This window comes from Enoplosus armatus, chromosome 8 (genome assembly GCF_043641665.1).
Source record: "Enoplosus armatus isolate fEnoArm2 chromosome 8, fEnoArm2.hap1, whole genome shotgun sequence".
Taxonomy (NCBI): Eukaryota; Metazoa; Chordata; class Actinopteri; order Centrarchiformes; family Enoplosidae; genus Enoplosus; species Enoplosus armatus.
Genome location: NC_092187.1, coordinates 3240873 through 3256541, shown reverse-complemented (window position 1 = coordinate 3256541; position 15669 = coordinate 3240873). Strand labels below are relative to the sequence as shown.

Genomic DNA, 15669 nt, shown 5'->3' with positions numbered 1-15669 from the left:
ATGCATAGCTGCCGACATTAGTGTCAACACTCTACGATCTAAACACACTGACCAACAGCAAAATCTGACGTACCTTATGGTAAAGATTTGATCAGATCTTGGTGCAAAGGAGCTGCCTATTCCCATACTTTCTTGACGAGATCAAACATCAGCTTCCATTTAAACCGAACAGCTTTTTTGGATAGACTCAAAGTCATATAAAATCCCGTGTGATCAAAAGAAAAAGAGCCTTGTGAGAGCTGTCGTCCTCAGGGAGCTTTGCTGCTCCCACATGTCTCTCTAGCGCTGGGGTTTTGCTTAAAGTTAGCCTTGGCTAACTTCATCCCCTGTCACTGGCCAGATTTTTCAGGTTCCTGGGTGCTAACAGCAGGACATTTGGTTCTTAGAGCCAACTAACAGTAAATCTCAGTGTGGGACTGAGCTTGGACAGGACTGTACTGAGAACGGTGTGTAACAGAGCTTTGAGGCTAATCCCTGGACAGCAGAGCTGTCAGAAAGCAGGCCACCTCAGGGCACAGCATGGAGCATGTATGTGCTTGCATGTATCTAAATATAAAATGGAGATACAAGCGGAAAGGCTGTACGTACAGTACACAGGGTCTGTACACACACATTTTTCTGCACTGTTTCAATGCATTCATTTGCTTGCTTTGCTGAGTTTGTAGAGCCGTTTCGAGGAATTCAGGATATAAATTGTACAGCTGTGATAAGGCTAACCTAACAGTGTTGGTTATAGTAACAGACTTCCTGAACTCGTAGTAGTATTAACGGTCATGGAGAGAATGTAGCAAGCTGTGCCAATTTCCAGATTTAGTTCAGTCTTAAAGGACTGGCTGAAAAGCTACCAAGAGTAGTACTGTTTATGATGGGAGAGCTAGTTCACTATGAGAAAAGACCATTCCCAAAGTAGTGAAGAGGATGCAAACTGACAGATGTCCCTATTTCATGATAAAGAAACATGACCTCAGTGTTGTTGACATGTTTCTTAGTGTAGCTACTTTGAGAAAGACAACAGCTCTTTCAAGGGATCAAGATTTCTAATCCTACTTGACCAAATGTCACCCTTGCTCCCAGACAGGAAGACAACAAGAGACCTACACCTACTGACAACGGCTGGGTCAACAGTCAGCCAAGGGTTAGCTTTACTGATTGAAATAAAGGCAGTGGGCTACACAGCGTTATCATTTGTTTGCAGAAATGAAAAGCACCATCAAATCCACAGGAAAATAAGAATTTACATAAAAAGTAGTGGCTGTCAGAAAAATACAGCGAGGAGGTGAATTTGGGTAACGATACCAGTTGTGGGTGGCAGGATGGCTCAGAGCTTTCACCTTAAAGTAAGATGACCCTGGTTTAAAATGCCAGCCGTTTGTATTTCCTGTACTTACTGTAATGTGTGTTACCTCTGTGAAAACATAAATCCAGACTCGAGCAGACTATGTTTAATTAGACACATCTTTCAAAACATACATCAATACTTTGTCTTATCGTGTTTAACAACTTGAATTTAGTCTTCACCTACCAAAGCACCAAAGCCCTTTTCAAATGCACGGGAGTTTTGTGAATGTGAGTGGAATTGAGAAAGAAAAGTGAAAATATACATACACACAACCATGAAAATGAAACGAAAAGAGCAACAAGTTAGCTCACTAGAATCAGATTTAGGTGGAAAGTCCAGGCATGTCTGGCTGGAGGACAGAGACAGCTGTGGGGGAAAACTCTGCAGGACAGTGGTGTGGTTGAGTTGGATGTGCCTTAAACATGACTACAGGGTGGAAAATTGAGGAGGTCAGGTGGAGCAGTGTAGCTTGATGTGCAAGGGAAGGATTAGGCATTGAGTTGACCCGACAGGTTCCCTGGAACTGCGCGTGAGTTGTTTGTGTGTTGAAGAGCCGATTAACCAGCTGCATACCAACCATCTCCTCGTAAACACATGGTACACGCATATGCTGCCCTGAGCACTGCCAGCATGCACACACACGTCTCACTGTACTATTGAGCATATGAGTCTTAACCAAATGCAGGACACTGTGAGCCATTCAGAACGCTGAGCGGCCATTTACATTACAACCTTACAGAGATTGGATCAGAAAAATGACATAACAATAATCTAATCAAACTCACAGTAAGATTCACAGTAACAAAAATGTCCTCATCCGTGTTGAGAGAACTCACAACCGAGTCAAATAATGCAACACCCGTACACAGCTTAATGCGCTGTGAGCAGCACACGCAATTGCACCTTAATTTGCTCTGTGTCCAACACCTATTACCTAATGCATGTCTTCTAGGAAGTTGAAAATGTTAACATGCTAATCCGCACATCTGAGAATCTCAGCATGCTAATCCAGTTAAGTCTGTTGTGATTACAATGGAACACTCATGTACAGTACATCCGGCTCAGGTCTCACACCATGTTTGTGAGGGTACAACTCGACTATCAGCGAACTGGAGCAGTTTACAGTGTTGACAGCTTCCCATTGTCCCCTCAGGACATTCATAAAGTTTCTGCCTACAGTGTGTCTGTAAACTACAAATAGATCTACCCTGCTTAAGTTGTCATTAAACCCTCACACATGTTTGGTCCACATGAAAGGAGTCCCTCCTAACTAACCCCAGTCTCCTCACATAAATTACTGCTGGCATAACAAGACGTCCCACTCATTATGAAACCAAGCTAAATTTGCCTTTCCAGGCAAATATCAAGTCTGTCCCATGACTGCCACATTATAAATTAGTCTTTTGAAATGCTGTCAGTGAAATATGGGTCAGTGTGGTCTGGAAATAAAGAAGTACTGTGCGTTTGGCACCACATACTGTAGAGTGCTCCTCTATTTCATTCATCTGACGAGAAAAGAAGTGACTTTCATGTGATGTTCTCTCAGATGTACACTCTGTCCTAGCAGAGCGTACAGACGATCACAACTCCATTTCCACTGAGATTACGCAAAGACAAAGCCTTTGTGTTTGAAAACTTGGATATGGCTAAACAGGACATAAAGAATCATTACAAATGTTCTCTTTGATATTAGCAGTTAGGACTCAATTTCATCAAAGGTCTGCATTTTCAAGAAAGGTGGACCCTGTGGGTTACATTTCCATCCAATTTAACACCACAGTGCTTGAACTCAATTTGTTCACTAATATGTAATACTTGAGCAAAATGTGTTTTCTAAAAGATGAAATTTCATTTTAATTCCACCTTCAGGGGGTGTATAATTGTAAATAGGACATGGATTGGAGAAGTTAAAGGGATGATTGGAATACTGAGTGGAGCAGAACAGGCTATGCTTGATAAAATATGACAAATCATAATGAAGTCTGTCTAAATGAGTTCACAATACTGCTGTTATTAACCAAATATGGAACGTGTGAGTGGTCAATGATGAAGCACCATCTTAAGCACTGTCTAACAAGTAATAAATACTCTATACAGACGCTAGAACAAGAGATGTTTGAAGGGTGAATTCACACTATGGCTGGCTGACTAACTTCAGCTGAGTCACAGTCTTTCATGCCACTTATGGACATCAATATACCATTCATGTTTCAGACTCCATAAAAATAATCTCCCTGAGAGCCATAATGGAGACAGGCCCAGTGTGTTATCAGTGACGTCAATCCATTCAGAAGTGCTGCAGACAAATGTCTTGAATGGAGCTCAATTTTCTCAATATCATTCAGACTGGTGAAACGAATTACAGGGATGGCAGAATTTTGAAAGGCAATATTCATCCTTTTATGAAATGTTGCACTGAATCTGGTCTTTCAAATCTTAATCTTGTGAGGTTTATACAGACTCTTGCTCTATAGGGTTTAAATTACTTTCAACTGGCAAGTGACTACTCTCTAATGAGCTTGTGCTGTGTGAGTGCAATTTGATCCACACTTGTATTGTGACCTCTACCAATGTTACACACTGAAACTATAAAACCATTTCTACAGTATAACACTACCAAACAACAGCACATTCTTACAGTAGGATTGAGTCTTTAAAACACTCTCGGCTATGGTATTAACACACTTCTTCACAGTATACATTTAAATGGTAGCAGTGATTATAAAAAGGTGCCTCAACCCCAAAAAAGTACCTCTGACCTGACTTATTTTTAGTTTCCCAGGTTTAGCTTTAGCTCACTCAGATGTTACGTACTGTGCAGTTGCTCGGAATTAGAAACAACCTTTAAATAACTGAGATTAAAGACGTAGTAGCATTATTTGACAAATTTAACCACAAAGGTAGGATGTAGTCTTCCACATTATCTTTTCTAATCAATGTTAACAATGATCAAACACACGTGATCTCTATCTTCAATTTATTTTTACTTGATTTAAGGCATTCTAAAACTGAACGTTTTACTATACAGTCAATCATTACACTTATCAACATGACGGAGAAAACCTTTTCCCCCTGATTCAATGAAATGAAAAATAACTAAGAGCGAGTGTTATATATCCACAGAGTATCCACAGATGGGAGGCAGTGGCCTGTTTTGACCTGTTTGGAGGGTCGACACCTTAATGAAGGACACTGCTGAGCCACACAACATTTGGGCCTCAATGACAAATCAATACTTCTGAAGAGAAACTGAGGTGGGAGACGAAATGAGATTCCAACTACTGCCATGTTGCTAAATGATTACTGCACTACTTTACCCACTGGCAGAGGCCTGTTTCACAAGTCCAAATCTGTAGTGTGCAGCTCCATTTCCACCCCAAACATCAGAGTCAAAATGGTCCACAGTCAAATGTGAACCCAACCTAAATCCAAAATGAGACTTCAATAAAGACGTCTCTCATATTTAGTGAGAATGTGATCACAGAAAATGATTGCAGGAAGTGAAAACAAAAAACAGCAGAGAGATGGCAACGACACTGGATTCAAGTTTTGACCAGGTCAAGATTTGGAGCTCGGGGTGGAACAATGCATCTGCTGCACTGCTGCATGAATTAGATAATTCATTATTTCAATGACATGCTTGAATCATGAATTTGTTCCACTGTCTGTGTCAGTGTTTATTACAACCACTAGGAGTCGCTAAAGTCAGAAATCCTACACATAAGGACTGGAACGAATATACACTTTTGGCTCATCCTGATTGGATCAAATCTTGGTTTCCAAACTCTTGTGTAAAAAACAGTAATCACTATTGAATCTAATAACTTAAGATTTGATCGAACCGAAGCTAAAGTCACGATTCTCATCCCTATTTGTACCATTCATTGGACAGCAGGCACAGGGAAATAAACTGTGTTGGACCTGGACCAGTCTAAACTATAGAAGAAATCTGGGTCATACATATCACCTCGTTAAAATGAGAACAGGCCATCCAGCTGACATTCAGACAGTGCCTGAAGCAGTTTGGGGCTTTATTGTGAAACGATGCAGAAGAGTGGATTCTGAAGGGAGAACTCACTCCAGTAAATCTGGATACATGGGACACTTCAGCTCTTCCACTCTTCTTTTCTTCTTTTTAATATCTTCAAAATAAAACAATGACTCAGGAAAAACCTGTGCTTACGTTTGGTGCGAAAGGGTCAACACGGATTGTTTGACCCGAGTCCGCAACCCTGCTCATGAGATAGGCTTTAGGCTGAACTGCTCTCAGCAGCGTTATCCTATCCCTCTGATAGATGTTTATACTGTAGGCTAACATTGGAGGCTCTATAAACCCTGATAATATCTGGCCAGGTAACTGGGAGGAGATCCGGACCACAGCCAGGCAATATATTAGTTTACCAGCAGAAACCTAGCAAAGCAACCAGATGTGAACAAAAGTGGGATCCCTGATGTTATTGCCATACAAGCCCTGCCTACACCTGTAGGCCTGTGTAGACAGACACCAGGATAATGAAAGTTAATTGGTGGAAACAACACTAATAGGGTCTTACCTCCTATGAGTCGAGCTAGATTTGAACAGAGCAAGCTAGTAGAACAGAGATATTGTAATCGACGACGCCATAATTAGAATTTAAATGGGGATCAGTTGTGCTGGGGCAGTGTAGTACTCACGGCTGGGAGTGTGCTGTCTCATAGCGCTCAAAAGCGTGGCTCAGGTCGTGCTTGTTGTTCATGTAACACTGGGTGCACAGGTCATAGTCGAAGCACACCTTGCACTTCCATCGCATTCCCATGATGCCGTGCTTCTTGCAGCTGTCACAGATGATGTTGGAGTGGCGCACGCCTGGAGGGGAAGGAGAGGTGGTTGAAGAAAAGCGAGTGGGGTTATAAGTTCAACATGCCTGAGGTTTCTATTTCTATTCCATTTTGTTGCAAAAAAAAAAAAAAACTGAGGGACTTGTCATGTCCTGTATAGTAAGATGCAAGTACTATACCATTATGTATCTCCCATATCCAAGTCACTGCAAGCATTCAAGGCATGCCATGTCCTTACTGATGTTACAATGGCTAATATCATGAGAGGTGGAAGAACTGAGGCACAAACAGCATGACAAAAATACCCCCTTAGCTCCTCATCTCTTCTCCTCCTCTTCTTTCGCTCCATTAATTGAAGGGCAAGCTTCTGAGGCAGAAAAATGTCGCTTTAAATGGAGCAAAAAGCTAATGTGTCCTGCATTTGTGTGTGTGTCATTCAAGTCCAAAGTGGAGCTGGATGGTTGCTGATGAGAGGTGGTCTTTACTGTACCATGCTTATTCAAAATGGGCTTTGGGAAGGCTGCACGAGGCACCACAGCGACAAACAGGAACAAATAAGCAAAAAAAACAAGCGGAAACAGCTTTTCAACAAAAACTTGTGACCAACGCAGCTGATAAAGAAGTGAAGAGATCTTTCTTTCTTTTCTTTTTTTTTTTTTTTAACACTTCTTTAAAAGCATGTGTTAACAGCTGATAAAATGAATAAAATGACCATAGGGCTTTAAAACTCTAGAGACAAAAGATGATGATGTCTGATTAGGTTAAGGCAGGGTTCTCACTGTTGTCCAGACAATGGCCACATTTTAAAGCCCCAAATTCTCATGACCCCAGCAGCAAGTGTAGGCATGTGAATTTGAGTATGGCATTCGGAAACGGAAATGCCGATATGAATTAAAATCTATCTAATAATAATTTTCAGGAAACAACAAACTTATTGTATTGAGTATCAAACTTAAATAATTCATGTGTCTTGACCGCAATGAGTATAAAAAAAACTATGAGGCATCGAATGTTTGGTCACATTCTTAGTCTTGCTTACTTATTCTTAGATTTGATATTTCCTGATATGAGAAATAATTCATAATTGTGGACTTTTATTATATTTCGACAAAGTTCTTATTCTAAGTTCTTTAGACTTTTTTTGTTTAATGTAACATCATTTTGGTATCATACCGAAACGTAGGTATCATATTGGCATTCCAAAAAAAAAAAAAATCCAACAAGAACGAGCTCAGGTTGACCCAGTGTTTTAGTGTGATCATAGTCAGGAGTGCTTACCGATTTGAGCGTTATCATAAAGCAGCAGGTCGTAGGCACCCTGGTAGCCAGTGCGGTAGTTGGTTCGTGTGCCACTGTCCCACTGCACCACCACTGTCTTGTCTGGCGTGGTAGTGCTGCCCTGTCGCCCGATCTCCACCACAGTGCCCATGTGGCCCTCGCCGTCATCCTGGTTTCCCCATTTCCAGTCCAGGCCACGCACTACGCGCATGCCCACCTCCATGCTGCCTCTGCTGGGGCCTGGCCTGGGGGCTGAGCGCAACAGCCGGGGCCTGGCAGCGCTGTCACTTCCGCTGCTGCTGCGCCTCCGGGGCTTCTGGGGGACGGAGCTGGCGCGTGCAGACGATATTGCGGGGAGGGACGGCACCAGGGGTGTTTCCGGGAACAGATCAGGGGTGACTGGAGGTAAGAGAGGAGAAGATAAAAGTTCAATGAAACCCAGGATCTTTTTAACCTAGTCAATACTAAACACAAACAGCTGATCTATAGCTCATGTCGAAGCTTTACACTGGCTTCACAAAATCTTCATTCCATTGCTTTTAAACAAGGGAATCACACAACCTGTGTGTTGTCGGACTTCTTATGTCAGTGGCTGCTGAGGGACTCATAAAGCAACATGCCATATGTCTCATTAATTTCGGAGCAGTGTTTTTCTCTTTGCTGGTGGATCATTCACTGGAGGTCTTGCTGCGTGTCATGGCACACTTCTGGAGAGAGCAGCTGGACACGACTGCTACGCCCTGCAGCGCTAATCAAGCCCTGACCTGACACACACACACACACACACACACACTTGTACCTACATCCTTAGCAGGACAATCCATTGGCTTCATTCAAGTCAACCATGACACTCAACTACTTAAACCCAACCCCAAACTAGCGATCATGAGGTGCACGTTGTAAACATGTAAGTGTAAGCTGAGTATCCTATTGCAAACAAAATTCTGGACAAAAGGTTTGAACTCCTGTTCTTCAATGAGAAGCACACATCTAATTTAGCAAATGTAACACAATATGAAAAAGGTATAAAGTGCTCACGTAGCACCTGAAACTCTTTATAATTCCAATATTAACCTAGAGCTGAAATCCTTAAGTAATCTCAAGAACACATAAAATTCTCAAAATCTAAACATACAAGAACTCACACACTCTGTGACTGATGACTCCAGCGTTTTGAATGAATGCTGCTGGGTGCTAGACACAAGAACTAATACAGGGAGAAAGCAGCATTTATGTGGCAGCTTGAATCAGCAATATAGACAGGAAACTTTGCAGAGGAGCAATGACATACAATCACACAACAACAACAAAATGTCTGTGAGGTTGCAGAAAAGGAAAACTGCAGGCTTGTAAAACTGAGGGACAGCGTATAATATTTCTCCACATGTACGACCAACATTTTAACTATAGCTTTTAAATAACAGCCCATAGAATGCACATTACGCTTATGCATTTATCGTAAAACTGTTTTTTAAGAAAGGAAGAGCGTCCAGCAGGCTCACACTCACAGGTCCTGCTGTATCAACACCCCATACGAATAGCACTACCTCACATGTCGTAGTGTAGAGGAAGGAAATTGACTTTCTGAGAATGCTGACGTATGATTGTAATGTGATTGACCTTTCACACACACATGCCAACCAACGTCCACCCTCCAGCAAAATTAAGAAGGCAACAGCCCAGGAATTAGGCTACCATTAGTATTCTTTGTATCGTATCAAGTATTTTATACTTGTAAGCAGAAAGACACATCAGTAACAGCACCTGCATTATGTGATTGGCATATAACACATAATAAGTCATTACAGAGATAGTCTGAAGTCACAGAATAGAGCTTACCCTGACATCATGTGCCATGTTTACCAAAAGAGTCTCTTCATCTGACCACATTCCTCAGCAGATGGTGGTGTTAATCCATCATTTCCCTGTTTACAACCACCATTAATCTAAATTAGAAGGACGACGAAGAGACTTAAGCTTTTTCTGTGGACAGCAAACATTTAGTAAATGATCTATAAATGCCGACGTAGACAGGGAACTTTCAATGTAAATGCCATTTTAAAAAGTATATCCACATTTGTGTGAATATAGCCTCAAGCTCGCCAAATGCCCTCCATTTATTTGGTCGTTTTCACCCAATGTGTTTTTTAGTATATGGCCTGATAGTTCAGTCACAGGGTTTAGTTAAAAAATTGTTCAATAATAGGGTGGACAGATGTCTGTAATGCGGCTGAGATTACACTTGCACGCTTATCAAGATTACAATGTCATTTTGGTATTAAAGGCATCTGCTTAAGCATGACAAACATACGGGATGTAGGGGATCAAAGGAGGGAAAGCAGGCTGCTTATACTCCATTTTCTGTCCAAAATGACAGCTTAGCCTCTTTTATGCACTGAAATAATATCCCAGCCAATCATCTAACATTTCAGCATGCAAACAGAGGAGCTGTCACAAGCAGCGGACGGCTTTTACGCAGCTCAAAGCATTCTGGGTGTGGATGGATGTAGGAAATGACAAGTTGATGTACCAATAACTGAGAATACAATCATGATGATGCATCTCTAACTGACCTAAAAACACTCTACACTTATAATGAGAAAAGCTGAAAAACCCACAATATAGCATTCTGGGTTGAGAAACAGACCAAAACAGAACTTCACTTACCACCTCTATTTAAAACTGTTCTACTACCCACACATACCCACCACCTCCCACACCACCCATTCCTCTGCCCCCACATTGTGTGCTCCAGGGAGAATTCAGGCCGAGCACAATGATATCTTATCATTATTAAATAGACCGGGATTGGTTCTGACAAGTAGACACAACATGGGGGATTGGGGGGGGGCTGACTCTACTGACGCAACAAGCTCCTATCCAACATCTAAAAAGGGACAGAAAATAAGAGTGAATCCCAAAATTGTCTCCCTGAGTGATTACCAGCGAAGCTATTACCTCATGTTAAAACTTGGGACCGCCAATGTATAGTCAAGCAGCCTCACTAGCTTTCAGCAGCAAAAAACACACACAAGATATACCGTACAAAACATTTCTGAAAGCTTCTAAGGTGACTGTTGATAAAGTTTTAGAAGCACAACTAAAAAAATTGCAGATGTGAAAACCGTTCTGTGTGCTCTCGATGGACAAACAGCAGCCTTGTGTTGGCACAAACACACCTCAGGTCTGAACAGTGTGCACTCCAGCTTCAACGTTTGTATTTACGCTTCCATGTTTACTTGTGCATTTCTTGTGTTCTTGTGTGTAACGTTATCTGCAGCAACCAGCAGGCCAAATTCCACGACTGTGCCGATGGACTTGATGACGAAATTTGTTCTGATTGTATACTAGTTCACCAACAGGAGCGCATGAAATGCTGATCCTGAAATCTCTGAAATCTCTAATAACCAAGATGCGACCCAGGACAATGAAGACCACAGCAACAACAACAACAACAACTATCACTGCTACTACCTAATGTGATGTAGAAAAATAGTCAACAGTTTTTATGAATAAAAATAAACAAATCTCAAAGAGATAGTCTATCCAGATAATAGTCCAAATTTTGTCTCAACAGGTATTAACAATTTAAAACCAAATATAATCCAATTTTTACTACATCAGTGTCCAAATGTCAAATAGCAATGTGCAAAACGTATTATTTGACCGATAGCAAGCGTAACCTGGAGGCGGTCAGCTGGTTTAGATAGTTTTGCAGGAAGTTGAAATCGCACAGATTCGACAAATCATAGTTTATAGATAGACTGGAGGCGAAGACAGGCAGGACTACGGCTCTCTGCCTGCAATAACAGATGGGCTGGCTTCCGTCATACACACTGCTGAGGGCCAATCTGGGAGGGCAACGTCAACCTCCTTCACACAAACAACCAGATAGGCAAACCACCATAAACACATGCAGATACTCAAAAATTGCTCAGGAATAGTTATGTCATTTCCATAAAGTAGTCAACTGGAAAGTTTTTCTTTTAACTGCTACACGTGGTGCTTTTAAACATCCACGTCCACTTGACAATGTAACTGAGATAACATTTGACATTTTAGTAAACAAATAAGGTGGTAAGTCAAAAATTTAAAACCAATTCATTTCAAAATTAAATTATCTGTAAAGAGGAAAGCGTCATTGTTAGTATTCAAAAATGTAACGTACTGTGATGTACAATTTTGTTCTAACTGGATATGAACATTAAACATCAATCAAACTGCAAACGTGTAACTCGATTAATATAAAAAATGAAAACTAGCAGTAACTACATGTGCTTTTGTACTTTTTCCAGTATGAATGTACAGCTATAGTGAGTGTACAGTGCACAATCAGGACGCACAGTGTGAGATAAGGCCCATTTGTCGCTGTGGAAGTGTACCACCTGCCTATTTGTGCTTTACAGCAATCTACCTTTGGCATGTAAAGCACATCAGCACATTTCCTCTAAGATGCGGCCGAGGGGCACACAGTGTAAAACGTAGTGTAGCACTGGTAGACTGGACGCTGTCAAATGAATTGTTGCAATTGGATTGGGACCCCGCAGGTCCCACGTGATCAGCATCTCCACAGAAACAAGCGGAAGTGAGGCCGTGGGTCTGTGGGAGCAGGCAGTAATGACAGCAAATCCAAAATGTGCTCTGTTGTTAGTCTTCTCTGAGACTATCTGGTTGGTTCAACGTGATTTAAAAAAATGTTTTGAAATCAATTCAATAATGGTAAACAGTTTTATTTTAGTTTTATTTTATTTGAGTTTTAGCTCAGGGGCACATGCCAATGACATGACAAACTATCTATAGATATTGATGTTTCACCAGCACATTTTAGCATATTTAGAATTATTTACCCGACATACATGCAGACCTAGATTCACACACTGGTGACAATCACTGAGCAGCTTCAAAAAAGGGAAATGAGTCAGGAGTATTATCATCAGCAGTTTGATCAGATATGTGCTACTGTGTGAAGCAGAAAAGGCCTACTCGGGCTGCGTGTCCTGTGACACGTGGCCTGACTGGTTTACATCCTTATTCTAATGTCTAATGAGAAGAGGCTGTTTGCCTGTGCATTTTTTTTTTTTTCATATTACTGAAACTAAATGCTTGTCACAGCGCAATCTACACACAAGCTCTGTGGCTTTAGCATCATCAGCCTTAATATCAGAAATGAGAAAAAAAAACCTGCTGGAACTGGTTCATGTCAGAAACATCTGGTGGCCAGAGGACTTTCAGGAAAATCAATAAGGACCCTGAGTAAATAACACATTTACAAAGATCTCTTCAGAGTGGGCGACAGGCCTAAAATAAGACTCTCCATTTTCCATTTCAGGCTCCTGCTCGGCCTACCTTCCTTTTCTCAAATCTCACTCAAACAAGCGCTGTGTACTGAGCAATGTGGAAAATAATTCAGAATAATCCCATATAATTTAATAGTTGTGCGACTACTGAAACAAATCCAAAATGTGATACGTTGACATCTTCAAATATCTGTCTATATAAGTCTTGTCAGCTTTGTCGAAAAGCATCTTTACAAAGCTTAATGGCCTCAACAAGAGATTTAAAAAGGCAGCTTGATGCCGGCATAATTGTTCCTATCGGCAAACTTCATCCCTGGAGCCTTTTACAAAAATCCTACCACAGCTAATCACGTTCCCCAAGAACACTTGTACGACTGTACGCTTGATTACACTTTATCAAATTATCGTGGATAATTATCATACTCACTCCCCATGATCTTCAGCCCACTTTTGAACATGTTGGCAGCTGTATGATTCCAGTGTGCCGTGACACCACGAGCCTCGCACTGCGATTATCCCAGGTCAACCAGCAGGACCATCTGAAGTCCTGAGCACTATGAGGCATCGTACAAACAGGGGAATGAACCCTTTCTGGCACACACTAAGTATTTGGTTTGCTGTGAACTTTGCTCTTTGTTTTGGAACATGCAGTTCTTTTCTCCTCTGCTTGGTTGATTTTTTTTGGGGGGTCTGACAGATGTTGCACAAGGACTGGACAAACCTGATGCCTTATCTAAAAAAAAACAAAAAAAACAACATACTGGCTGAGTAATGCAAAGAAATAATAACAAAAGAGCAGATGCTGATCCTACAAGAGGACTGTGTTTCAGGTAAATACATTACTTTGTATAATAATGGGGCATTGTCATGTCACATGATTAGTAGTGTGAGGAGGCTTTGATCATTTCTTGTGTTTGCTAAGGCTAGTCCCTTGTATGATGGGCTAGATTCACACAAGTGTAAGTCCAAACTGCTGGGCTTAGACCTCAAGTCAAACGTCATCTCGAAAGTCAATATTGAGTCACACGTCGCCACTTGCGCATTAAGCTCTCAACCCCAATTTGAACTAATTTCACCCAAAAACAAACAAATCATTCAATCTTACCTAGATAGGATCATTTCACTCAGTGCTTGAAAGATGAAAGTCAATACAGTATTCTCAGCAACACAAAGATCCTACTTAAATGAATCCTACACCTACACTATATAATCAAAATGTTTTTTTTATACGGAGTTTCACAGCACGGTGACCATTGTATGAGATATAGTTAAGTACCAAGTGCCTAATGTTGTAATAGCCACTTCTAATAAACTCAAATACATCTAACCTGGGCATTAAACATGCTGTGATCACACTAAAACCCAAAACGACATGCACAACTTTGACATCACCATACTTGTAAGATTACTGTGATGCAGTGTCTGCAGGTCATGACAAAAATGTTTTGCCTGTTACACAAACAGTGATAGCGGCAGCCAAGCCGGCCAGATGTCTGCCTGCCTGCTTGCTTAGCACGTCTACTGGCTTTACTACAGATTGCAGTGACATGTGGCACAATTGTAGTAGCATGGCCATGGACGCATACCGGCTGCATGCACATTATCGTTTTACCTTTCTGGGAAGTAAACAGGGAAATCAGCAAATATGACGAAACCAGAAGCAGTCATCTTTCATTTAAAGGTGAAGGACATTGTATGGCTAATCTTATTTCTGAAATCTCATTTATTTTCATACAATTCAAACGGACGAGAAGAATATATACTGCTATATCTTGAATATGGACAGCATCATCAGAGACGTGCTAGCAGTACCCAATTAGACAAGACTGCAACTGCATCACTTGATAAATAAAGCATGTCCTGTTTGCTTTACCTGTTGGTATAGTGATGTGCAGTAATAGAGAGACCGACAAAAACAGGGAAGGAGAGGAAGCAGCTCCTACCTCCTGCTACATAAACGCATCAGATGGTGAAAAAAATAAGCTTCCACTGGTCCTACCAGCTTCCAAGGTGATAAAAAAACGCCTCCTCAGGGCTGAAGCCCTGTGCTTATGCGCTCCCTGAATGAACCGGCGGATGAGGAGGAGGGGATACAGGGGGCGGAGGAGGAGGGCAGCCAGGCCGGAATTCCAGAGATGTGATATACAGTCTTATAGAAACAGCGTCCTGCTGTACAGGCGAACAGCCTGGCTGTAGAGGATCAGAGCTGGAGGAGGAAGAGGAGAGAGCCCTGCTGTTGGAGGATGTAACCAGCATTTAGTCCTTTGTGCGTTGTGTCAGCAAGGATTACCACCACGGAGGAGGAGAGGAGAGGAGAGGGAGGAGGATGGCCAGGGACAGCGGCTGTGCGACAAGCGCTGCATTCAGGTCGATGTTCCCTCGCTCTCGCATAAAAACAGGCCAATGGGCTGTGCTCCGCATAGGACTCCTCTGATGCTATATTCCATCACCAGTAGCGCCAGTAACACGCGTGTGAAGCCAACACACTGTGTTTACTGATCAATATGCACAAACACATGTGCATCAAGCTCCACATAAGGATGTACAGCCCTCTCTTCCACAGCCCGTGGGGACACCATTCGTTCTACTGCCAATGAGCAGACAAGCGGAGGACAGAGGGGAGGGGGAGGGGCAATAGGTTTCGGGGGGAGGGTCTGGGTGTTATAAATTTTTTTTTGGGGGGGGGGTGGCTCGGGGAAAAGAAAAGGGGTGGGGTTGGAGGAGATTTTGATGAATGGGCACCTGCCATCATCCTCATTTTCACTCACAAACTGGTAGTGCAACCGCTGCTGGTGAGCTAGCAATACCAGCCTAGAGTCTCCTCTTTTTTTCCCCTCACACAGAAAAAAGGGAAGAGGGAGATTATGGGAGTGTGTTTCCCAATGTTTCTCCTAGCCTTGAACAATACTTTTTAATGTGACCACAGCTGTGGGAGAC

At 41.9% G+C, this 15669-nt stretch overlaps 1 protein-coding gene across 1 annotated transcript in view; it reads right to left on the bottom strand.

Moving 5' to 3' along the window:
* The window catches only part of mib2 (MIB E3 ubiquitin protein ligase 2), a 34230-nt gene extending 21040 nt beyond the window's left edge, over nucleotides 1-13190 (bottom strand). Inside the window, exons 1-3 of the mRNA XM_070910482.1 lie at nucleotides 13160-13190; nucleotides 7436-7834; nucleotides 6014-6185 (exon numbers count right to left, since the gene is read on the bottom strand). Of these exons, the coding sequence (XP_070766583.1) occupies nucleotides 6014-6185; nucleotides 7436-7834; nucleotides 13160-13190 (602 nt within the window). The remainder of the gene's footprint in view (nucleotides 1-6013; nucleotides 6186-7435; nucleotides 7835-13159) is intronic.
* Between the last annotated feature and the right edge of the window lie 2479 nt (nucleotides 13191-15669).